Below are 26,165 nucleotides of genomic sequence, written 5' to 3' on the forward strand. Positions count from 1 at the left end.
TGCACCATCACAGTGGTTTGTGCCTTTCTCGGGGTGCACGCAAGCCCACGAGTTCAGTGCCTTGTCTGTCATTAGGACCCTTGCCAACTGGATGACCAACACATTTTGCTGCACTGCTCAGAGCTAGAGAGAGAGGTTTGGCAGACGAGAGGGCTTACAGCTTACACCTCAGTGATTCTGGAAGGAAGGCAAAAAGACCCACCAGACGTGACATTCTGATGTTCATTCTTTACACTAATGATGTCGACTACTCAAGCTCCTTCTCGACGATGGCACAAACTTTTACAAAATAATCTTTCATCTGCTTAAGGGACTAAAACTTTGCCTCAGAGAGTTCCAAAGATAGATCCCATACATCAGCACCACAACTTCGCAAAGGAGAAAAACTGATATATTTCTAAATGTTAAAAATGAAATACCGCCTGGTACGTGTAAATGAAAAAGCACACAGTTGTCCATATGCTGTAGTCAGTGTTGTGCCTGAACGTGTTCAATGAACGATCGTTCATGAACTTGTTCATATTGGGGGCGAACGTGAACTGAACGTATGTATTTCTGCCTGATGAACGATATTGCGAACGCGTTCATTCTGGCGTTTGTGAACGGCGCTCTTACAGTCGTTCAATCGTTCATAAAGTTTTCCATAGAAAACCCCGCTAAAAGACAGCGTAAACAGGCCTTAATATGTAGCGGAAAAACACCCAATCTGGCAACACCTGCCACCACAGCGTCGCACCGCCGATGCCTCATCAAATGCGAAACACCGCGGCAAAAAACAAAAACAAATTAATGCAGCAGTTATCGCATTAACGACGTACAGTAGAGGCTCCGTGGTCTCCATCTCCCAGCCGCAGCTGGACAAACTGGTTTTGCAGTAGATGTCGGAGACCTGCAGCCTTTGAGAAAAATGGACAGCCCAGCTTGCATCAACTTAATTAAGGGGTTGCAGCCATCCAAAAATGTGCCATCAAGGGAAAAAGTACAGACACTGCTAAACAAGAAATTTGAAGAAAACATATGCGAACTTAAGACTGAATTTTGAATTATGAACTATGAACTGAACTAGTTCATTGTAAAGTGTATGAACTGAACTTTGAACTAGTTCACGTAGAAAAATAACTTTCCCAACACTGTAGTTCACCGACCTTTCATATGTTCTTAGGTGACTAAGACGAACACAAACCTCTGACAAAGGGCAAAGAAAAGCATCAATTAAGTTGTGGAGGTGTTGTAAAGCCTTGAGTACGATCTCTGTAGCAAGGTGCCTTTCTTAAGATATGGTCCTTGGTCCTTTGGCATACAGTATTTCTAGGTATTTAACACCAATTTGTGTCAGTGTTAAATGTGTGGTTCTTTTCACAAGGCTTAAGCAGAAAGTGCACATTTCTCGGTAGGCCACATTTCTCGGTAGGCCTATAAAGGAAAAGCCAATTGCACCAATGTAAAAGCTTCTTTTCTGACTGCTGAAAGAACTGTTGATTGCTGTGCCATTCACTTGATTCTCTAGTCCACGTCATTGTAAACGAGGGTCACAACTTCAATGATCTCTGGAGGATAAATAAAGGAAAAATTAAAAAAAAAAAAAAGATTCTCAGCTTTACATTTGTTGTTCATTCAACGCTCAGGAGTGCTGTTGAGAAGCAGTAGAAAACTATAGGAACACAAAGAGAGTGGTAATGTGCAGCCTTGAGCAGGGTCCACTTTGATCAAGAAAACACATCGGAATTTTTTATTTTATTAATGTGAACATCTTACTTTATTCTCAGACAAAGCAACACAGGTTATTATCATTGCAGCCACGCAGGCACCATAAATCATTGGCTCATTGGTTCCCAGTAGTTTTTTGTTTACGTTTGTTTTTTTGTCTGATTATACACATTGTAATTTAGTTGAACATGCTGTTGCTAGCAGCGACCCTTACTTGCCCCATTCAACAACATTTAGAGATGACATTGTTACACCCAGACTTTTGACAGGTCTGTTACTAAATTTAAAAAAAAGATGAGGCCATTTTTAACTACTCCCCAAATACCCTTATAGGACATTATCTTGATTCTTGAGCTTAATCTTTTCAGTTTTGTGCTAAGCTAGTCATTAGCCTATAGCCTAGTAGCTGTCTAGGGTTAATGAGTTGCTGATATAACATTTTAAGTAACTGCTTCTTTACTGGTGGGCTCATTAACTGTTGTGTAGTGTATTGAATTGTTTTGGCTTTGATTTATGTGGACTATCTTATGTGTTTATTTGAGCAACTACTTACTCTTGTAACTCATAAAGGCACGTAATGTTTATCTTTCACTGTTGATGCTTTTTCTACCACTACATTTCTTCCTTTGCATGAGTGTAGACAATTTCACACATTTATGAAATCTAATATTGTTCAGCATATAATATACTTAAAGCTTTCTGGGTGCTTCTAACCAGCACCTGTGTGCATTTTAATTTGTAGGCCTGTAATTGGAAATGCATTACCACGTAGGCTACTGATAAAACAAAACACACACATATGATGAATAGGCTACTGAAGCTAGTTTCAAGGCTGTGGTTGATTGATTTTCACACTGTACAGAAATAATTAAAAACAAACGGTTTCCCACTCAAAGGGACAGACGTATTCAGTAATCAAAAGTGTTGTCCTGTGAATTTTTTTTGGGGAAATAAGGTTATTCATGTTAAATAGAAAAAACAGGGCACTTTATTATCAGTGAATACGATTGACTGGTTTTCATATAAAAGCTATATTTAATACATTCAAAACAAGAAATAACGGTAAAAACAATGCTCTAACAGTTGGGGCGCACACAGCACAAAAGACACACATGCTGGGACACAATACTTCAATTCATCTTTCAGCTGTCCAATGCGTAATAGGCTCTCAGACAGTGTGTGCCTGGGTTTTCTGTGGTTGAAAGCAGAGCAGTTCATTAGCTTTATCTCTGTTAAATTTGCCCACCATTGGAACAGCACGGGGAAATCAAGCTTGGAATCCGTCAGAGTTTCGACTTGGCAGGATTTGTTGGTTCATTAATTACGTTGTGTGTGTAATGAGTATTTCTGTTGTACATGATTATTACACTGGTGGGATAACGGCTGTTTATTTGATGGCAACACAAAAATATCAACCCCCAGCCCTTCTCTTATGTCATCGATCTAGTGCAACATTTCATCAAGCTTTAAGCAGTTTTTTTTCAAAAACGTTTTCTCTCACCTTGAAACACAGAGTCCCAGGGAATACCTATTAGGGCCGTTAATAGATTGCAAACTCACGGTCCGAGTCACATCTCAATCTTACTACCAGTCCTCCACTTCTGCTCCCCTTACACTCTGGCTTATTGGTGTGTGTGTGTGTGTGTGTGTGTGTGTGTGTGTGTGTGTGTGTGTGTGTGTGTGTGTGTGTGTGTGTGTGTGTGTGTGTGTGTGTGTGTGTGTGTGTGTGTGTGTGTGTGTGTGTGTGTGTGTGTGTGTGTGTGTGTGTGTGTGTGTGTGTGTGTGTGTGTGTGTGTGTGTGTGTGTGGGTACAGTGACTTAGAACATGCATGGCTGTGGCTGCTGGTTTTCTGGAGGGTGAAGAGCAATATTTGAATCATTAGACGGAGAAGGAGGTTTGAAATAATGCCAGTGAGTTCACAAGGGGCACCAGGCGCAGAATGAGGGTGTGTGTGGATGCAAGTGTTTCTTGGAGGATAAACAAATGTCAAATGTGGAATTCACACAGAGGGGAAAAAAACAGGGCTTGGATATTTAATTCCCCTGGCATAAATGGTGCGTCTTCATTTCAGTGCCAAAAGAGAGAGGAAAAAACGAAAAAAAGAGCATCTTTATAGTTTGAAAAGTGTTTTGATCATAGTTGCAATCTTTAGTAGAGGTTGCCCAGTGAGCATTTTTTTGTGATCAGCCAGTGTAATAAAAATCAGTCAGGCATCATGGGAGAAGGCGAGATGGCGGGAAAAGGAAAAGGCGTGAGAGCAGAAAGAGGGGATGAAAGAGAGGGAAGGAAAAGGGGGACAGAGTGAGAGATGAAGAGAGACGAGCTGGACTGAGATAAGAGACAAACCAGGAGGACGAAATGAGCGGAGGGGGAAGAAGTAATAAGAACTGAGGACAATTATTAATTATAGAAGCCACAATTCTCTGCCACGATTAAATCCAAAAATAGTGACGTCCACTATATGGGCTCTGAAACCCTTCCAGGAATGTGTAAACCCTTCCAACCAAACTGACTTATGAGCATAGAAATAATCTGTTTAAATAAAAGGTGGAGTCAGCAATTCTGGAGAACGCTTGTTCAATAAAAATCAATAAATGGATGTCAAAATCAGTGAATATCTCCTCATCCTCTACCTGTATGTACCTTGTATGGGCACTTGTTAATATACAGCCTAGGCTCTGTAAAGGAGCATTTTTTTAGCTACGGTGGGCCCCCTTTCATTACACAGCCTACCCTTTGTTTACCGAGCCTAGGCTTTGTATTAACACTAGACTTTTTTAAGCACACACACACACACACACACACACACACACACACACACACACACACACACACACACACACACACACACAATATGGACGAGTAGGGGATCATGAAGAGATATTCACTGATTTTGAAAAAAAGTGATTTGTCAACAAGCAGCAGAATCGCTGACTCCACCTTTAAGGTATTTGTATTATCTAATGCTTGGTTTTCATATGCATTGGACTGGATATTTCATAGTAGATGTTTATTAAGCACCGAGCATTTACCTAAATGACAGGATAATGAACGCATACATGGATTTAAATGAGGGGTGATGACCTGATTTTGTTGATTAATTTAATCATTTGTTTACTGCTGCTGTTCCGATTTGCAGTTGTTTATGGTGTGAACAGTATTGTCAGATTTAGCAGATTTCACACTAGCTGGGTAGCGTAGTGTAAAAAAGGCTAGAGCTATAGTGAATTATCTCTATTAACACTGCATGGTTGCTACATTATTCACATTTACAGGTTCAGGGTTTTTTCTAAACATTGTGCAAATACAAACACAACATCATCGACAGAAACCTCTCTTGTGAAAGAAAATACGAAAAACTGTCGACCTCGCCACTCACAGGAAAATAGCTGTTTTTTGAAAATAGGATTTAAGACCTTTTAGGTAACATACTGCTAGTAAAACATATTAGGGTCAAAACAAACAACCCATGTTTCAGGTGCTTTACCTGTCAGAAAGCACTTTTACAGAGGTGACTGGTCAAGGGGTGAAACAACAACACATATTATAAACAACAAATATAAAGCAAAACATGGACAGACGTTGAGTATATGCTTGGTCATGCTGACAGAAAAAGAGTCAGCAATTTAATAGAAATGTGCAGCTGTAGAATGTAACATGCTGCTTTCATTTGCAGTGGAGAGAAAGGCAGGCTACTGATCTTTTGCTGGGTCGCATCGGCAAAGCAATATTGAAAATAGTCTTTTACAGTTGTGTGTGGACATCACAGTCAGTAGAAGTATTTTAGTAGAACTCCGGCTCCTGCTTTCTCATTCTTTTAATTTGTTACAGGGTGAAAAAGCATCAGTGTTTCTTTGTTCAGACAGTTGTGTGTTTGTCAGTTAGTGTGTGTGTGTGTGTGTGTGTGTGTGTGTGTGTGTGTGTGTGTGTTAATGGTGAGTTCCAGTTGATGTGCCACTTGAAATGTGTGTGAATCCCAATAAAATATAAATATATTATGAATCTCACTTTGTTCAATGGTGTTTTGCAGCAGTGATTACTGTAGAAGGCTACTGCTGTAGTTCTGCACATATCGTTAAAGCCCCTGTAAAATCCACAAAACCCTTCTAATTATGTCATCTGGGGAGTTAGTTCTAAGATATCTGAAAAGAGTTATTTATCAAGTCAAATTAAGGATGTTGTCATTTAAGTTTGATAAACTTTACAGAAAGGCTGTTTGAGGCGGACTATGCTCTGGTTCTTATTACACAATAAGTATTTTGAACCAATCATGGCAATTCCCTGCCTGAACATTCTACAGAAATAATGGATGTTGCTATGGAGACCGTATGATACTGCCACACCACACAGTCCTGTCAAACAGTCTGCTCTACACAGTAGGAAAGCCTTTTTTAACAAAGTTTTATTATATTTATGAACATTTATCTTCAATCAGATTTTTGGAAAAGCTTATTGAGACACCCAATTTTGATATCGTATATTGATTTTTACAATTTTAGACAAGATTTCTAGAGGCTTTATTGCTGCAGTCTCCGTTTTGTGCATTTGTTTCTTTTTTCTCTGTGTAATATTTCCAATTAGAAGTCGCTGGTGTAAGAATGCTTATTTTCTGTTACTTATCTTTCGAGGTCACGGGGGCGGTAGCTATCAACCCATCCGAGCATTCCAGGCTGGGAGACAACTTGCACAGTACTGCCTGTCTAGACTGACACTCATTAATGCAAATCAATTTGAATCTCCAACCCACCCGACCTCTATGCGTTTGGAAAATATAGCAACAAAGGAGAACATGCAAATCACCACTGTTTACCTGCTGCACCATGATTTCATTAAAGTTTCCAGTGCTCTGATCTCATCAAGGTGATTTGGGTTATTATGAGTGTGTGGCTCTTCCGGGGGGCCACAGAAGGTCCTTGCACTGATAGTGTGCTTTTCAGGCATACGGTGTAATGCTAATTCATAAGCCATGACTGAAGTGTGTCTCTCTATAACAGGCCAGTGACCAAGCTCCAGGCAGTGACGCAGGGCAGCATGAGGTCTAGCTGGAAAGTGTTGAAGCTGCCTGGCCGCTGCTGATGATACGGACATGGCTCACCATGAGACTAATCAACGAACCGAGCTCCCCCCTGCCCCTAGTGAGTGAATCTCAGTGAATCACATAGATTTGAGTAAAAGGATTTTTATTTTTATTTTTTGCCATAGCCTAGGTCCCAGATAAATTATAGCCTTTCTGCACATTTCATACCTCATCTAAATTTGTGACATGTTAATTGTCATGCTGTTGGTTCTCGGGAGTCTTTAATTATATTGCCTGACAAAACATGGTTGGAAGAGTTTTCCAGCCGAAGCATGGAATACATGGCCTCGACGTTTTGGCACTCCATGACAAGAAGTACTACTCTCCATGTCTCCAAAAAGATACTTTGCTTTGATGGAACGAGAAAAAAAAAAAAAGAAATGCATCATGGGATGCCATTTGCCCAAGCAGGCCATTACTGGCCCGACCATAAGGAGGCCTCATACTGATCCTGTTGCTCCTCTGCTGGGAGCTGCTGCTGGAGAGGCTAGTGAACAAACCCAGAATGATTATCAGGGAATAATGGTTTTGCATCTTGATGAATTGACCGGGTTTTGATTCACTTCCAAAAAAAAAAAAAGCTTTAATCATGAGCATATCGAATATAGTCTGCCTCTTTGCCACAATAACAGATTGAAAAATACTTTGTTCCTCTGCTGAAGGCAAGGTTAGACGAACTTCAAAAGTTTGCAACAGGAGGGTACTTAACACATGGATTGAGTGTACTTACAACAAAGCCCAAGAGAGGTCCAGAGAATATCTAATGCAGGCAGTGGGTAATTGAAACCATTCATGTGTATTTTATTTTTGGTTTGCAGCTTTTTTGCCAGATCAAATCAAATCCGGAATATTGAAATACTTGCGTAACTTGCCCTGTAATGAAAGCTATAGGACAATCATGTGAGCACAAAAGCCTGTCTCTGCAAACAAAACCTTAGAAGGCTTTTTAAATATATCAGATTGGGGACATAAAGGAATTCAGGAGTCAGGACTAGCATTTGGTTGGAATGAATGTATTACTCATTGTTGTACCTAGTGGAGTTATTTTTATCCTTAAATGCCACTGTGGCAAACTGTCGTCAGTGTGGGGAGAAACAAGACGACCACATACGTAGCAATATGACTCCCAAAACAATTGGCCCACTAAAGAAATGTCCAACTTTACCTGTTGTGAAACATTTCATGGAATAGAAACACAGTCGTGTTTGATTGAATGAATAATTTTTTCTCAAATTTAATGATAAAAGAACTTTAAAATTGTGATGTAGTTTGTATCAGTTTATTATTGCAATACATAAACAAACAGAGACGGATATTGGATTAACTGTTTTTATTGGCTTCCGGTTCCACTCTCAACTTGCATTGTTCAAAAAGCACTGAGTATCTCCAGGTGCTCAGCAATCGGGACTGCCCTCAGTTTGCATCCCTCGCATATACAGTTATGTTTTAAGATGCAACCATGCCTGATGAAGGTCTGTTGACTGAAACATTGCCTCATTTCTAATAAATGATTATCAGTGAGGTAGTACACGGTGTGCAAGTGTTTTTACTCTCATCTTACATAAACATTTATAAAGGTTCAATGCTGCCACTAAATAATAACATGGCTATGAAACAGACTGCTACACACGCACATGGTAAATGTATAGAAATAGAGTGAATGGGTGATATGAGTGACGAGCGGGCATTAAGTGTTGTACTTATAGTGTACTGACTTTAATCACTGCCTCTGTTTGCAGAGAGGACAGGGGCCGAAACATTGAGCTTTAATTCATCATCTTCTGCTGCTGCTGCTGAACTATGAATGGTTTGTCTGTACTGGGTTTAGATAAGATAAGATAGTACTTTAATTCAGAAACCAGTGAAATTGTTGAGGTGCTACTTCATTTAACAGTGAAACACTTGACTTATAAACATGTCATCCTGCACTTTTATTTCAAATACATGGTAGGCTGGTAAACCATGCTATTGGAGGATGAAATGTGTTTTAAAGAAAACATGGAGGAAAAAAATATTATATTGAGTACATCATTGCCAGGTTGGGAGTATTTATTTGTGTGCTTTTTTTCAGATTCATTTAGGAAGGTAGGCTAATGGTCATCATGGGGTCCTAAATTGTAATTTCCTGCTATAGCCCCCCTCTTTAGGCTATATGTCCATGCATTAGCCCCGGGCAGCTATCTCTTATTATGACTCCCTGATAATGGATTGCAGTTTTCTATCATGGAGCAACCATGGGGGAGCAACACGCAAGCAATATAGCTACTTGCACTCAAGCGGTTTCCTGCCAGTGAAATTAACATACAATTGTCTTTTAATAGCCTATATGATGTGTCTGTAAAGGTTCCACGGGCAATATACAGTACAACGTTACACAGAGATTCAGATCAGATCCATTTGACGACTAGTCTCGCAAAGCCAGACCAAACTACAGCAAGTAGAATTTCATGACAAACCAGTTTTTTTTGTGTGTGTAGGGGGGGGGGGGGGGCGGGGGGGGGAGTCCAGGTTTCCTCAGTCAGTGCGCTCCATCCAGTGCAAAGGGCAGTCCGGTAGGAAATATCGATCGGTCGTTGAAGGCCAGAAAAAGCTCAAATAAAGCAAATTTCTGAGTAATTGGATTGTGAAAACTATAGTTAGTAAACTGATATAGTACACAATGGCATTATTTTGAATTACATCTGCAGAAAACTGTTAATAAATCGCTATATGTTCTACACTGCCCCGCCTTTTTCTCGTCCCCCGGATCAAGTAAACACACGCACCCCCCTACAGCCCAATGCGGATGTGACGTGAACGCGCTGTAATTCAAACTTCAGGAAACGAAAACGTTTGCTTGGAAAACAAAACGGTCTTGTTGTCACTGTCACAGACACGGACAATTGAGGGAATAACTTCGGTTGTTTATCTGTAAGTGTCAAATACTTTTCACCTTTTTATCTGTGACAATGCTCTTAGTTTCCGTAGTGTTGTTTCAAAATAGACAGCCTGCGATTAAGAAGACGTGACGTTTGTCAGTTTATTCAAAAGCTATGACGTGAGACAGGTGCGAGGGTGTATGCAACGTTCAAGAACTCTGTCAGTCTAATCGTGACATATTTGGTATATATGATTTTAAATCCATACTGAATGACCTCGGGAAAAAAAGGAAAAATTATGATTAATACATTCAACAGTAAATGACTGGAAAGATTCAAAGTATGATGCAGGCACAAATGTGTTTACTTTGTTTTACACCAGTTTACACTAGAAATCTGTCAAACCTCATTTCACTTTTTAATATTCATTTTCATCAGAGCACCATTGTTAGACAGCTTTTTGGTATTTCAGTTGGGATGTTTCACAATGGGTGTAGTGGTTTGAGCTTTCCCTTAAGGTTATTTTTTATAATACTCAACTATTTTCACTCAAACTGAAGGTGAAGTTTTCATCAAAAGTCAGTCTTTAACAAGTCTGTGAATTGTAATTGTTTCCCTTGTAGAAGTCCGGATTACTTCCTGTACACCAACCAGAGCAGCCATGACATCTAAAGGTGCTAAAGAGACCATCGTCTCCCGGCTGGGTTTCAAATCCAGCAGCTCCGCGTCCAAGGCCGAGGCGGAGATGGACAAAGTCAGGAAGGAGAACGCTCACCTCCGCAGAAAGATTGACGAGCTGGCCAAACGACACATCAAACCGCCCGAATCGGACAAAAGCAAGCTGCTGGAGGTAAAGGAACTAGTGTTCAGGGTTCGACGTCACGTCTGAGCTTCCTGCATGTGTCTGTTTGTCTTTTGACTGTTTTAGGTAAGGGTTCTTCGGCTTTGTTTTTAAGATTGTTGTTACAGCATGGTATCATATGTTGATTTTTATTTCAGAGGATTATTTCCCTGGAGACGCTGCGTGAGAGAAACAATCAGCAGCTGCTTGTTAAAGAGCAGGAGCTAGAAACGATGAGGAAGCAGCTGACAGCAAAAGGAGGAGAGGTATGTACACATGACACTTCTGCAGGAATATATGGTTTTGAAAAAAACAAAATCACATTTACTGTAGTAGACCATATAGATCCATCCAGAGGCTCACACAGAAACACATATGGACATCCCCATGATGAGGCAGCAGTTCTCTGCCTTGGATGAGGAGGTATATATACCCCACAGCTGTGTCTTTTGACAGTGTTCCTCCTAACCTGGTCGGAGATTTGTTGCACTATTGTATCGGTGGCATTATGTATTGCTGGCAGCAAGCAACTGTCAGGGAAAGGGAAAAAAATTGTACTAGGATTCCACTGAGCTGCCACACAAACAGTTTTGGGAGGAAATAGCTTCCGTCCCATTTTGACAGCAGCTCAACTAAGGGATGTCTAGACAGACAGACAGCCAGAGGAAACTGCATACTAACACACTGTGCGTCCTCTCTGCTCACTTGATATTTATACACCAGCTATCTTTCACCAGTCGTGGGTTCTGTGTTTGCATTAGCATTCATGCCCTTTTACTGTTTACGACAACACTGCCGGGAGGAATTGATGCTATCTGTTTGAGGTTGTTGCTTATCCCTTGTGGAATCTCTTTTTCTATTGTTGCAGAAATCGTTTTCTAATTTAGCCCTGTCAGAATGGCATCAGGCTTAAAAACCCTGGAAATGCCATACACTGGTAAATGAAACATAGGCAATTTGACAATGTGACTGCATATAGTGTGATTTAATCGCGCTCGCGTCTTCTTTCTCATTAACTTTCATCAACAAAAGTGCTAAAACAAGAGCGGCTCAGCGGGGCAAAGCCAGCAGACTGCCACCAGCCACGCAATGCCATTTGTGTCAAGCAGATAATTCCTCTGTGGAAGAGCAAATATCGACGGCAAATTGTTCCTGCGTAGGGTTGCAAAGGGGTGGAAAGTTTCCATGGGAACTTTCGCTCAGGAATTTTGGGAATATTCGATTTTTGGGAATTGACTTGAAATTGAGGGAAATTTAATGGACTATCATATTCAAACTTAAATGTAGTTCAAATGTTCAAATGTGTGTCTACAAAAGTCTTGTGCTCTGGGCTTAATGTAGCCTCAATGCTCCAGGGTTCTAGAAATCATCTGTGCATGTGATGGAGGAATGCACAGTGCATGTAGGGGGCGTGGCCTCAATACCCCTGCAGTAAGCAGTGTGCTGTGTGCATGTGATTGAGGAAAAGCACATATTCTCAAGTGTGAAAGCATGAAAGCTGGTTTATTTAGTCAAGAATATGCTAAATATACATTTCCCCCGACTATATTTAAAATCACTGTTAAGGTCAAACCTTGAATTTGTTAAATTTTTGGTTTATTCCCGTTAATTCCCATTAATTCCCAAAATTCCCGTTAATTCCCGTTAATTCCCTTGGAAAGTTTCCAACTTTGAAAATTCCCGGAATTTTGCAACCCTATTCCTGCGTAAACAAAGGTTAAAAGGTATCGGTTTTGACTGGGGCTGGTGTGTTTGGCTCTGTGTGTGCTATGACAGGTGGTGGCATCACTGCAGGCCCAGCTGGAGCAGCGGAGGAAGGAGGCCGAGCAGAGAGACACGTTGGTCCAGAACTTGTCGCAGGAGACGGGGAACCTGAAAAACCAGCTGGCCACTGTTTCTACCCGGTGCCAGTCACTAGAAACACAGGCAGTGGTAGGTACCAACTTCTTCATCTCCCTTCTCACACACAACCAGTTATCTCTTTGGGGAATCTGGACTCTTGTAATAATGCAGTTGGCTTTTATATTGTGTTTGACATACTACTACTGTTGCAGGTCAAGAAAAGGGTTAATGGGTTACATATCAGTCATCCAGTGCTTATACAGTAAAGTCACTACTTCAATCATCTATCTCTCACCATTTATTTTCCATATCTATAGTGCTGATGCACTCAGTGTACATATTTTAATTATTGTTATAATAATGTTTAACTAATCAAATTTTATTTTAATGGTGAATCGACAGAAATTCAATACAGTCAAAACACAACTGTGCTTTAAAGGAACATGCATTGTAAAACTGTGTCAAATTAGTGTGACATTTTCCTCTGGTTGGGTTTCTGAATAGTCGTGCACCTCTGTAGATCAGCACCTAGTGCACCTAGGAATGATATCATATATATATATATATATATATATATATATATATATATATATATATATATATATATATATATATATATATATATATATATATATATATATATATATATATATATATATATATATATATTTTTTTTAACATTTAGCCATTTAACAATGGCTCTACTACATGAATGGAGACTTGTTTAGAAATGCAAATGTAGTTATTCTGTTGTCCACCAGGTGGCATTGTGTGACTTCTGATTGTTCTCATCAGCGCATACATTATGTTCTACCTGAAGCAGCCCTGCTAAACTGTTGTAATTGAATAAATAGCAAATAATACTCGGCACAAAATTGAAATTGGAAATAAACATTATTCCATGGTGCTATAGCAATCAATACCTGACCTGTACAGTAACACAACTCTGTCTTTAGGATTGTATAATTCATTTAATCATCAGTACAGGAGCCATTGTCAAATCTCTGTGTTTTCCTCTCAGTTCTCTCACAGTTTAATAAAAGCTGTCATTTTTAATAAAAGGCAGCGCTGATTCTTGCTCAGCCCTTTGATGCTTTGAGCACAGAAGGCCCCCCCGCTACACTAGAGAGCCGCTATCAGGATTCCCCTTGACAACTTGAGAAGCTCACAGCACACACTTCTGGGCTTCTTCAAACTTCATTTCGGATATAAAAAATAAATAAAAATTCACCTAACTTTTCTGGTTTGTTTATATTCTAATTTTCTTCTATCTCAGTTTGAACTGGAAAAACCGTCCCTGCTGTGAGGATCTTGTTTACTCTGGTGAAGACGGGCTTTATGTACAAAATATTTCATATTTTTCCCGCTCCTTTAGACTTAATTACTCTGCTCTGTACTTAATGAGAGCACACTAAAAAAATTCAAGGCACATTATCGCTTATGTTTGTAAATATACAAAACTGTAATCAAAATTGTTGCCTGTTTTGTATTCAGTTTTGGCTAGACCTAAAAGAAGAGGGGGTAAAAAGTAAAGCGGTGTACATTGCTAGAAAGGTAGAGATGCCATTTCAACAAGAAGTTCCCTTGTTTGTATTCATCATAAAGGCCACGACAACAGGGAATGCTCTACTATGATGTTTGCATTAATCCTGCTTTGGTTTTCATGTCACTATTTATAGACCCGAGTATGGGAAGTATTAAGTAAAGTGTGCGTTTGCAAATGAATAGGAACAAGTTTGTTTGTTTGTTTGTTTGTAGACATGTAGTATTTCTTTTGGGTTTCAAGTGTCTTTCAGCTCCCACTGCAATTGGACTTCCTTATCTTGTATTTCTTCATGGTAATTTTGCAGTGAATGCTCTCCACTTTCTCAAAGCCCCTTATCTCAGCAACTTTCGCATTACTAGAAATAATCTGACCGACAGACAGTCCCCCGGCCTACCCTCTCTCTCTCTCTCTCTGTCTCTCTGTCTCTCTCTCTCTCTCTCTCTCTCTCTCTCTCTCTCTCTCTCTCTCGTTTCTTGGATTCACAAAGAGCTATTAGCCGGCTTAGCTTCACGTGGGGCATACGTTTAAATCCATATGGAAAAAGTTGACAAGCTCATGATGCTTGTCTACTAGAGTACAGGCTCACAGGGCCTTAGCTCGGAGATGATCACTTATATGTTACAGTGCTGTCCAGGGTTTTGTTTGAGCTCATGTAGATCTTCAGGATCAGGTTTACAGAATTATGAGATGACTTTCTCCTAAGAACGGATGTAGAGGGATTGGCCCCACCCACTAGAGAGGGTGCACAAGGTCTTGCAGAAAAAAAACAAGTGCATATAGATTGATCACTTCTTTCTTTTCTTTTTTTGATTATTAAAAATACTGGAGATTCATTTCAACCAGCAAAGCCCTACAAGTGATTTTAAGCCTGTGGCAAACCTTCTGTTGCGATGTTGGCCCGCCCAGAGAAGTGATGACAACAGACATGAATATCAATAAGAACAATACTTATAAAGGACAGGAGTCTGCCATTTTCTTTCAGAAACAACTTAATATGACTTGGTGTTGATGTCAAGCCAAGGATTGAACAGTGAATTGTGTCATGGAATATTGCGATCAAAAGCTTTCAGATCCGTCTGTAGTTTTACTTGAAGTGAAATTATTTTTGAAAGTCACCTCCACGATAGCGCTATGTCTATAATAACAAAAAAAGAGGCACAGTGGCACACAGCAGTGCACACTCGTATTTGATGTTTTTTTACTAGGACTTGCTTATCCAATCCAGTGTGTTGTTTTTTTAAACTTTGAAACCAGTCTAACTGAAAATATACATTTATTTTGTCACAGATCAGTTGGAAGTGTGGATGCTATAATATTACCAGGTTTACTTCAAACCCTTGTTTTTTTTCTCTCTCTACAGAACAGCCAGGTACCTCCTGCAGACTTGTCTTTGGTACAAGATCAACTCAGAGACGTGAGTCCCTTTTCCATGATTGAATGTGTGTGGGTGTATTTCCAAAAATATTTAAGAAGGTTTTCTTTATGCCAATAGGTAGGAACCATCAGCAAAGCACACAATACAACAAAACATTTACATTTATTATGTATGAGTGAAAGTAATCATTATTTTCCTATACACTTCATTTTGATGTACAAAAAAGCTGTAGTAGTGGTAGTTTATTCAGTCATTAAAAATAATCATTTCAAAACATATCATTGTACACTCATTTATCAAGGCTGAAGCAAAAGCTTGTTTGTGCCTATCATACATCTTATATCTTTATAACTACTGGCCATGTCGTCTACCAAAAAGAATACAGGAAACATCTTTCCTTAAATTAAACAGCAGTACTGCACAAATAGAATATGACACCCTCCTTGGCCTTGGCCTTGTGTCTCTCCCCCCCCCCCCCCAGGCTCTTGAGAAGAACCAACAGTGGCTGATGTACGACCAGCAGAGAGAGGCCTTCGTCCAGTCTGTTCTCGCCCGCACAAAGGAGCTGGAGCAGCAGCTGGCGCTCCAACAAGAGGCAGATGGTGAGAGATGGATTGGCTATTTCTGACCACCTCAACTTATTCACTATAATTGTTATGCTGATAAAATGAAATGGAAAAAGTTAAATTAAAATGAACTTAAACAAACCAACGTTCCACACAGAATAGAACCGGTGAAACATTATTTCAATTCTCCTCCGCAGACGAGGCTTGGTACCAAATTTGATAACATTTTGATCGCAAACGAATATCTTGGATTGTCTTACTAACACTTCTTCTCTCAGCTTCTGCCGACTCTGCACGTCCAGAAAAGGATGTTCAACCGAAGAGCCTCTATGAGCAGCTGCTGAAAGAGCTGGAGAGTCAAAAAGATCAGGCTGCCAGAACCCAACAGGAGCTGCATGTGCAGAAGGAACAGGTAAACAATTGAATTGAATTGAATTGAATTGCCATGAACTCATTTCAGTTGAGTTCTTCCACTTGCAACTGGACTAACCCCCATTCAATTTATCCACAAACTGGATTCAGGCATCTTTGTAATTAATTTATAGAACTGGGAAAAACATTTTTTTTATAGAACTGAAAAAAAAACAAGATTTTAAATAAAATACCACATTTCAGAACCTTATTTGGACAGTCAGCTTTCTCCTTAACGTCTGTCAAGTCTGGAACACGTTCCCTGTTTAAATCAAATTAATACCAAATATAAAGTTGTTACCAACAAAGGTTAAAAACTGGCTAAAAGCAAAACAAGCATGTACCCATTTTTAACTTACTTTTGTTGCTTGCAGGTCATAGTGTTTTCTAATGTGATGATATAGTACAGTATGTGTATTTTATTGTATCCTGTATTGTACTATGGTTTTAATATGTTGATCAATGAAGGCTTTGTATGTTGATTAAGTTTCCCAAATAGGGACAAGGGTTGTAAATGATCAAAAGCGATACACTCTCTGTGCAGGACATCAGGGACATTCTTTGTAATGGTACTTTGTAAAACTGCATCGTCCCTATTCCAAAAAAAAAAAAAAAAATGTCTTCATTTGAAAAAAGAAAAAAAATCAAATTAAGAAAAAAACAGTTAGTATACAGTGCACACCACTCGCCACCAAATGTGGGTGTTATATTTTTACAGACCCTGCAGGCACAGGCAGAGCTGCAGTCTCAGAGGGAGCGTGTCACCAGACTCCAGGAGGAAATGTGTGAACTCCAGCGGAGGCACGAGGACAAGAGCAGCGAGCTGTCCACCTGTGTGAGGAAGTACAAAGAGAAGAGCAAAGAGCTGGAAGAGACCAAGGTCCAGCTGCAGGCAGAGAGACGCAGCAACAGGTAAAGCAAGGGCTGCCCTTGTTGTAAAAGCAAAACAAAGTTAAGCAGTTAACCGTAGAGAATGATTGTTGTCCAAAAACTTTTTATCAAAATCAGTGAATATCTCCTCACGATCCACTACCTGTCCCGTAAAAAAAGAAGAAATCCAGTGTTAATACCCAGCCTAAGCTCTGTAAACGGGCATGTTTTTCCAGTGACGATGTGCCCCCCTTTGTTTAGCCCCAGTTTACAGATCCTAGGTTGTGTTTTTAACGACAGATTTTGTACACATGGTAAGGACGGTTTAGCAGATCATGGGGAGATAATCACTGATGTTGACAAGTGATTTTGACAACAAGCGTTCTACAGAATCACTCCCTTTTTGTTAATAGTTTTCAAACCACAAAATAATATTTCAACCGTTTGAAGTACGTTCGAGGTTAAAAGGTTTTGTACTTGGATGACATCATTGTTGCACCCAGAAATGAAGCGTGTGAGGAGAGAAAGGTGTCGGAGCGGGCGGACAGGATGAGAGTGGAGCTGGACAGTATGGACATCAGACTGGAGGAGGAGAGGAAGAGATCTGCTGAACTTCTACTGCAGGTTAACACTCTCATGTTTTCTGTAGGCCCCTGTCACTATCATTATTCCTTCATTATTTAAGGTTATCCACTCTTTACATCAATGCGCTCACGAGTCCATGTGCATCTTTAAAGGATTGGAAACATCTTAAACTTCATCCATCATCAATTGTGATTTAGTTCACCTAATTAAATGCAAGAGCTCAATAGATCTCTGGACAATATTTTGACACAATGTCATATATTTGAAAGGCAAAGTAAATATGTATCATTGTGTTTTACTGATCATTTTGTCATTTTACAGGTAAATATGCTGCAGAAGTCTCTTCTCAGCCAAAATGAAGAACAGAGGAGGATCTCAGCAATGGAGCAACAGGTAACACTGCACGGCTGTTAACAATGAAAAAATTGTTAGCAATTTTCCAGATGAGCAAAAAAATCTATTCAATCATTGTGTGAAGTAACTATTCAAAGCTAAAAGACCTCGAGCAATTTACCGGTGACAGGTATAATTTTCCCCTGTCCAGTTTTGAGTAAAAAAAAAATCCATCTTTTGTGTAGTATGTAGTAGGGCCCGACCGATTTAATCGGCCGATTATAGCACATCTCCGAAAAATCGGCATCGGCAAAATGGCCGCCGATTCTTTTTTTTTTTTTTTTTTTAATTCCAGCAATCATGTTGAGTGAGATGCATTGCGGCCCCGGAGGTAGCCTTATAGCATATAGCAGCAGCAGGTGTGTTGTAATACATTGGATTAATTCACACTTGACAGTTCCCCCTGACACCAATAGCAGAGTCATTGGTCATCTCTTTACTGTTAATAGTAGTTGATATTACAATAGAATTTATATAGTGCTTTATTGGAGGTCATTCAAAGACACTTTTCATCAAACATATAGAAAATCATACTTATAGAAAAATAAAACAAAATACAGACAAATTAAAGATAAGGTTTGGAGTGGAGTCCAGTGTAATTATGCTTTCTTAAAGAGGTGAGTTTTGAGTTGACTTTTGAATGAGTTTATTTAGTCTGAGATGCTGATGTTTGGAGGGAGGGAGTTCCAGAGGGTTGGGTGCAGTTACATAAAATGCTTAATGTCTGAGTTTAAAAATGCGTCATGTCACTTTAGACATATTTGTAACACTTTATTTTTTTTAGATAATGCATATTTCAATAAATAAAAAGTTCCTGTACACCTATTGACATTAACAAGTATTTATATATATTTAAGGGTTCAAAAAAGTAAATTTTTTTCAATATATATTTATGGGATTTAAAAAATAAATAAAAAAATCAGCCGATTTAATCGTTATCGTAATTTTTCTCAGAAAATAATCGGCTTCGGCACCCAGAAATCCATATCGGTCGGGCCCTAGTATGTAGCAAATAGAGTGGTAACTAATTGGAGGGGTTGTTATTTCTTAAAGGTAGTGGAATCCATACTGTTCCCATTTGTGCAGTTTAAGTACTGTGAGTTCTTGGCTCTCTCTCCTCCACTTCATATATTTCTACCTCCCCCTCCCCCCCAGATCCAACTCTCCGCCAAGGACTTTGAGAATGAAAAGATTGATCGTCAGAGCATGCAGCAGCAGTTACATAAGGTGCTGAAGGAGCTTCGCAAGGCCCGCGATCAGATTGCCAAACTGGAGTCTGCTGTAAGTGTGACTGCGCATCATAAACACATCTTTTATGCTTGCCAAGTCTTTAAAAAAACACACACACACACACACACACACACACACACACACACACACACACACACACACACAACTTCAGCCACAAACAGCTTTGAGCACCTCCCAATAGATCTTCAGTTAGAATAATGCTTTCAATCTAATCTACAAAAAGGGGTCTATGTGAAGATTTTCAATAGTATTTTATTTGCATTTAAATGTAAAAAAAAAAAAAGAGGCTTAAGAATATTATTTTGTCTTTCAGAAACAGCCTCGTTTCTCAGAGCCCAGCTCCTACAACCATCATGAGTTTGAGCGGCTGACTATCGATCCCCCTGCCTCTGGTCCCACGTCTCCCTCTAAAGTCATCAACCTCCTGGATGAGAGCTTCCTGGAGTGCCCCAAGTGTCGGGTCCCCTACCCCACCAGCCGACACAGGGAGCTGCTGGCACACATTGACTACTGCTTTGCCTGAGCAACATAATAGCAAAACAGAAAGGGGGACGGGGGAAGCATTTATGCCATATATGCTTTTTTTTATATATACAGTACATCTCCAGGCCTTTTGTTTTTCAGCTGAAATACTTTTCCTATTATAAAATACTCAAGTTAAATTCAAACTTTCTTTATATAAATGAGACTCAATGGACTTTCTTGTGCATAAGGCACATATTTCATGTCTGAATCAATGTAAGACTACTAACTATTATGATATATAAAACAACAACAACAACAAAAGTGCACCCTATTTTTGCCCTTAGAATACCGTCAGGCCAAAGATTGATGTGATCATTGATAATGAATATCTATAAGATTCCTTCCAAGTGTTTATTTCCGGGGTTCCTTCCTGCTGTGTTTTTCAGTTGTTTTCCAGTTTTTCCTTTTTATCAAGCTCTTAGAGAATAATTTTATTTTTGTGTGCTTTTGATGAAATGTATTTATTCTGGGGTTGTATTTTATAAGTGTGCTATTGCCTTTTTTTAATTGAGCTTTTATTTTCCTTCAGTAAATGTAAGCAATTATAATTATGTATTATTGTACAATATTCAACAAATATGAGGGTCTTTTCGTATCGTTTACCTTTTTATTGTACTTTGTATAAATGTTTACAAACCTGCGCTATAGGCTCCACACTCCACTCCTAGTTTTCATAGTTTCAGTAATTTATACGATTGGTGGTTTTGGGTAACATTTTCCTCCGCATGCATTGCTCTGAAGAGAGAAAATACCCCATAAGAGGCCATGGATGTTTGCTATTTTGACAGTACTGAGGTAAAGGACAAAAAGCTAACTTGTTGTATATTTGTATTGTGTTCTTGACTACATTCATAGTCTGTCATCATTGTTGCTAAAACTGTCCCATGTAATCCATCTGCCATGTGTTCCCTGTGATTCCTGGTAGTTGTGGTCCATTACAAAGTGTAGCAGTTTTTTTTTTCTCACGTCTGCTTTTGTTGCAAACCTCACTGAACCGTTTGACTGTAACCATGACCAAACATCTTTCGCTGCCCTTTAACCACATGGTTTGATTTGAACGTAACCACCAGACCTCTTTAAACAGACTGCACCAGGGAGCTTATTTTGCTCACATGGTGCCACCTCTTCCGTGTATCCTTCCCCCTGTTCAAGTGAAGTTCACTTCTCCACCTTGACTTGTCAAGCCTGCAGCCCTGTGAGGCTGGAATGAGATTGCACGAGGTAATTCCTTGTGCTAAACTATTTAAGGCAGTGGATTAGGGACGGTCTTCCTGCTAGGTGAAAGGAGGTTAAGGAAGGTGCCTTTAATACCTGCAGCCTTAGCAATGTGACTAGATAGACTTAAGACTGGTATATTGTAGAAGTCTGTTTTGTTTTAACTTAATACCATGTGTCTCTTAAAAAAATTTATTGGAGAATTGCATTGTTTCGTCCACTTTTTTTGTCATCTGTTTATTTCTGATCATGTACTCCAAAGTTTTTTTTGCCGTGCACTGTACTGTACAAAAATGTGCAATAAAGATTTGAACCTCCTTTTAAGGCAACGGTACTTTGCGTACTTCCTTTGAGACAGTGTTTTTAAACGTATTTCCTAATAACTAAATAGACTAAGATAAAATGAGATGAAAAGGTTAAACTGGTGGAAAAAAAATCTTGTCTTTATTTTGAACAATACAGAAATCATACAAATTTCCAAAAGTTGATCAAGGTGTATACAATCAAGAAACAACCAAACCACTACCCATATTCGGCACAGGATAAAATCATAATATGTGTATTCAGGCTCATTAACAGTTTGTACTTGTGTCGTGTGTGCCACCATACTAAACGTCCTTCAGTGTAATATTAAAGCCAGTGACTTGAGGAACCTGTTTATTTTGGAAAACATGGTGGATGCACTCCAGAGCTGCGGTTGCGCTGAGAGTTCAGCTTCACTTAACAGATCTTTTCACATTTGCCTGCAAAGTTGAAGACATTTTTCAGTCATCTGATGGGTCATATTCTGATATTCATATTTCCAAGGTAGTTTTGCTCTATTAATTCTCCACAGGGGGATGTGGTTCAGTCCAAGGCCAGCAGAGGGGCACACAGTTCCAGAGGTGGGGGGAAGGGGGGGGGCTTCAAAAAGAAGTGCTCTGAGTGTCAACAGATCAGCTGTCGCAGAAGCCTGCAGTGAAAATATAAAGACAGATATCTTGCTTAGCCAAAATACCAAATGCCACAGTATACCGTATTTAAATCATATATAATATCAATGATTGGTGATTTTTACTGATAAGATATTTGTGATACATGTCTATCTTATCAGTCTCTCACCTGAGTGAACCCCAACCACTCAATATGTCATTGCATAAACAATTGATCACTCTGTCAAACTGCACTCACCAGTGTGTCCAACGCGTCTGTATTTGCCCAGCAGGCAAACTTCCGTCTTCTTCTTGATGACAAGGCGCTGGTCCTCTGGTCTCAGACCTTCTGAATGGCGGGAGAAGATGAAGGAGTAGCTGTCTAGACAGGTGCCATCAGCGTCCTGCAGTCTGCAAGAGTAGTGGATGGCGTAGTTGTCGTAGTCGGTGTCAATAACCCAATGGTCATCATCTAGGAAAGGGTATATTTATTTTGGTATATGCTTTACAGATACAGTAAATACAGTAACAATACAGTTTTTTTTTTGCCAACACACATTATGCAACCAATCGTTAACTGGTGTTTCAAACCGCGGACTTTGTGCTCAGAAAAAGATGTGATTATCTCTCTTACATTGACTGATTATTTACTGTTGAGAGGGGACTTGAGCCGAGCGCTCCACTTTCCACCGTTTATACAGACAGTGCTGGGAGTTACAAAGGACTCCCTTGACCCTAATCAAATCAACAGCTGATGACCTAATATGCATGGGGTATATGATGCATGATTAAGTTCAGTGAAACACAAAACAATTTGAATTAGCACTGGGGGGGGGGGGGGGGGGGTCTCAAGGGGTTAGCGTTGGTTAATGTGTATGAGACAATATTCCAATAAATGACATTTGGATCCCTTCCTGGAAAGTTGTGGTCATTCCCTCGGGGTCGAGGTCACACTAAACACTATGGCAACAGATGATTCAATTAAATCAACAGTTGTCTGATGGTCAACAATCCTTTCGCAATACATTAGTTGCCTTGAAACTATTGTATTGTGTCCAGAAACCTAGTTCTGAAATGTAAGTGAGTTCCTGAATTACTTTTCAGTGTAAATGTTCCTCAACTTACTTCCAGTCTGCAGGTACGATGCAACTCCCCAGTACCTCATCCTGAACTTGGCGGGGTCAGGAGTTTCCTCGAAGGTGGCCATCATGTCGGCACACATTTCCCAATTGCTAGAAGTCAAAGGGAGAGGAGGACGTTAGGGCAAAATTGAGGCATTAAGATTTAAGTGCAAAACAAGTAGTGATGTGAACAAAATCACAGTGTAAGTGGAGGGAGAAAGGAACCCTCACAGTGAAAGGCCACAACTCACTTGAGGATGATGACTCTGCCCCTGGCGGTGGCAGTCATTTTGCCGTCTTCTGCGATAGTAAACTGGGCCACCACGTTGTCAAGGAGGAACAAACCCTCCGGATCCTTCTTTGCTACAGCGTACCATACGCCCGCATACTATGAGACAGTAATCCATGTGTAAGTCCACTTCCAAACTCCATGTTTTTTGTTTTGTTTTTTCAAATTAAAAGTACAACATTTTCCAAGTGAACACAGTGATATAGAGATTTATTTTGAAATGATATGTAGCAAATCTGAGCTCTTCTTAAACTTTTTTCTCAAGCTGAAAACACTGAAGATAATACTTTACAAGGAACATATGAAGATCATCATGGATCTTAATACATTTATTTGTATGTCCAACTCACCCTTGTCTTGTCAAAGTTCTGCACGACTTGAAGGTCGGCCACCTGGCAATCCTGTGCCCAGGCATAAGCCAAGAGGCAGAGGGCCACAACGTACCGCATCATTCTACTCAGAAAGAAAGAAAGAAAGAAAGAAAGAAAGAAAGAAAGAAAGAAAGAAAGAAAGAAAGAAAGAAAGAAAGAAAGAAAGAAAGAAAGAAAGAAAGAAAGAAAGGTTGGGAGGGATGGTTTTGAGAGGAGGCACAACAGAAAACATAAAGAGAAAAGACAGACACATTTGTTAGACAATTTCCAATCCTGAAATTAGGTGGAGTGTAATGCACAGACAAACTGTCTGTGCAAAACATAAATATACAGTATGTAAAATCCCTTTAAAAAAATAAAACTGTTTAGGAAAAAGATTCACCAATTCACCAACCCTTTACTTGCTATTAGAAAAAGTCAACACATACCTGAATGGTGGAAAACTCACAGAGATCCTCTGGTGTTTGGGAAGGTTGTGGTCTTATATACAGCTGGCCAGTATTGCATAATGACTTCTGGAGATGGGACCCTCCCCTGCTCTCCCCACAGCTAGCTCGCCTTCCATTGGACAAACATTTACATAACTGCAGGCCCCAGTCCAATTGATTTGTGTGTTCTGCACATTTGGCCGACAACCTCTTCATGCCCCCCCAAAAATGTGCTTTTCTTTCAGAAATGCTGAGGCGCTCTTCGTTTCATAAGAAAGCAACAGCTAGCTACAAAGGTACACTCAGTTATACCGCTAGAGTGCTGTGTCCTGTGTGTCCACTCATGAACAGGCACCAAACTACACTTCACCAAGATGAATCAAATAAATGTTATTTTGTATGCATGGACTGAAACCCTTTTATTATGCGTGTGTGTTTGTGTGTGTGTGTGTGTGTGTGTGTGTGTGTGTGTGTGTGTTTGTGTGTGTGTAGACCTGGATTGCACTTAATTCCGGTTTCTTCTTTCTTATTTACCCCCCCCCCAAAAAAAGAAAGGATAACAGTGCATCTGTATCAAGCTGGAAAAAAAGAGTAAAGTGGAAAGAGTAGGCCAAAGTGCACTCACAACAGACAATAATCAATGTGAAAAGGAGATAATCGCATCTTCTCTAGACACAAAGTCTGGGGTCGATCATTTAAAGCATATGGCTACCGACCGCACTGATGTAATCTTGTGTATGCAACACCTTCTTTATATAGTTAGAAAGTGTTGACCAGGGTCAACCACTTGTTATGTTCTGCTGTTTCGTGTTTGCACAGTGAACATCAATTGATTGAGGTACAAGCAAGGGAAGAGAAATACCAAAAACACACTTAAAAACACACTCCTGCTCCAACCATACGTTTATATAAACTAGTGCTCTTGTTTTGCACTGAGATCATGTGTAACCAGTCCTCTGAGGGGATTTGGTTGAATAAAACTGTACAGTGTAGCTAGCCAGACATCTGCAGCTTGCATAACCGCAGACCTGGCCAGTCGAAAAACATCACCATCACTCATTTTCAGCTGAAATAATAGCAGCTGGAATTTGGCCAGAGGCAGCAACACGTTTCACAATCGTCAAGTTTTGCCAAGAAACGACACACGTTAACGTTGCCAGTTTTTTGTTTGCATTCAACATTTGGGGATGGAATAATGGAAAATGGTAATGTCATGCTCAAAGCAGGAGCCAGTTCCAAGTTTTGATGGGGAATGAAACTTAGCTAACTCCAAAACCCAAATGATCCACTACAAAATACCTCATGACTAAAAAACACAACTTCCATCTAAGCTTTTTAGGTTTTCAAGAGGGCGAAAACACAACAGGGAAGGAGTGTTTTTATTTGAATTTGGGGTAAATTGAGTGCTGAAAGTGCCACAGAGATGAATCAACATTGTCAAGAAGTTTTACAAAGATAGAACTACATTTAATTTATACCTTAACACGCATACAATCTGATAAATGTGACTATTTTAGTGTATGTTTTTGTTAGAAATAGAAACAATCCAGAAAAATACGGCTTCAAAATGACAACTGATTCCATTCAGTTAAAAATTTAAATACTGGAACTGGCTTAATATGTCTAATCATTGATCATTTTTTGTCTGCCTTGCCTGTCCATCTCGCTTTCCCTTTATAGCAACCCTGTTTCTACAGCAATAGAGAGGGTTGTAATTTATACACAAAACATCCACACACACAAACTCACGTATGTACGCACAAACACACACACACGATAAACTTACCTTAATCTCATTATCAAAAATGAGAGGGGAGCCCACGTTTTTTTTCTTGCCGGCCTGCCAGCAGAGAAACAGGCAGAGCACTTGGTTAATAATAGCCAGCCAATGATGTTAAGGACCTTGACATGGAAGTCTCACTAATTGGCCACTTTCCATTATTAGGGACTGATTATTTTCAAGACGATGGTGACTTAATTAG

At 39.7% G+C, this 26,165-nt stretch overlaps 2 protein-coding genes across 2 annotated transcripts; one reads left to right on the forward strand and one right to left on the reverse strand.

Moving 5' to 3' along the window:
- The first annotated feature begins 9,622 nt into the window (after nt 1-9,622).
- Nucleotides 9,623-21,382, forward strand: cep55l (centrosomal protein 55 like). The gene is made up of 12 exons (XM_080049706.1): nt 9,623-9,695; nt 10,267-10,493; nt 10,643-10,750; nt 12,261-12,416; nt 15,233-15,286; nt 15,729-15,849; nt 16,092-16,225; nt 16,943-17,136; nt 17,598-17,718; nt 18,001-18,072; nt 19,228-19,353; nt 19,637-21,382. Exons 2-12 carry the CDS (start codon nt 10,305-10,307, stop codon nt 19,844-19,846), a joined length of 1,485 nt encoding a protein of 494 aa, XP_079905832.1. The 5' UTR covers nt 9,623-9,695; nt 10,267-10,304; the 3' UTR covers nt 19,847-21,382.
- A 103-nt stretch (nt 21,383-21,485) lies between these two features.
- On the reverse strand, nt 21,486-24,234 carry rbp4 (retinol binding protein 4, plasma). The gene is made up of 6 exons (XM_080048869.1): nt 24,184-24,234; nt 23,735-23,837; nt 23,347-23,483; nt 23,100-23,206; nt 22,234-22,446; nt 21,486-22,015 (listed from the first exon to the last, which is right to left on the reverse strand). The coding sequence occupies exons 2-6, from the start codon at nt 23,834-23,836 to the stop codon at nt 21,999-22,001; spliced, it is 576 nt and encodes a 191-aa protein (XP_079904995.1). The 5' UTR covers nt 23,837; nt 24,184-24,234; the 3' UTR covers nt 21,486-21,998.
- Between the last annotated feature and the right edge of the window lie 1,931 nt (nt 24,235-26,165).

This window comes from Ammodytes marinus (genome assembly GCF_949987685.1).
Source record: "Ammodytes marinus genome assembly, chromosome: 20".
Taxonomy (NCBI): domain Eukaryota; kingdom Metazoa; phylum Chordata; class Actinopteri; order Uranoscopiformes; family Ammodytidae; genus Ammodytes; species Ammodytes marinus.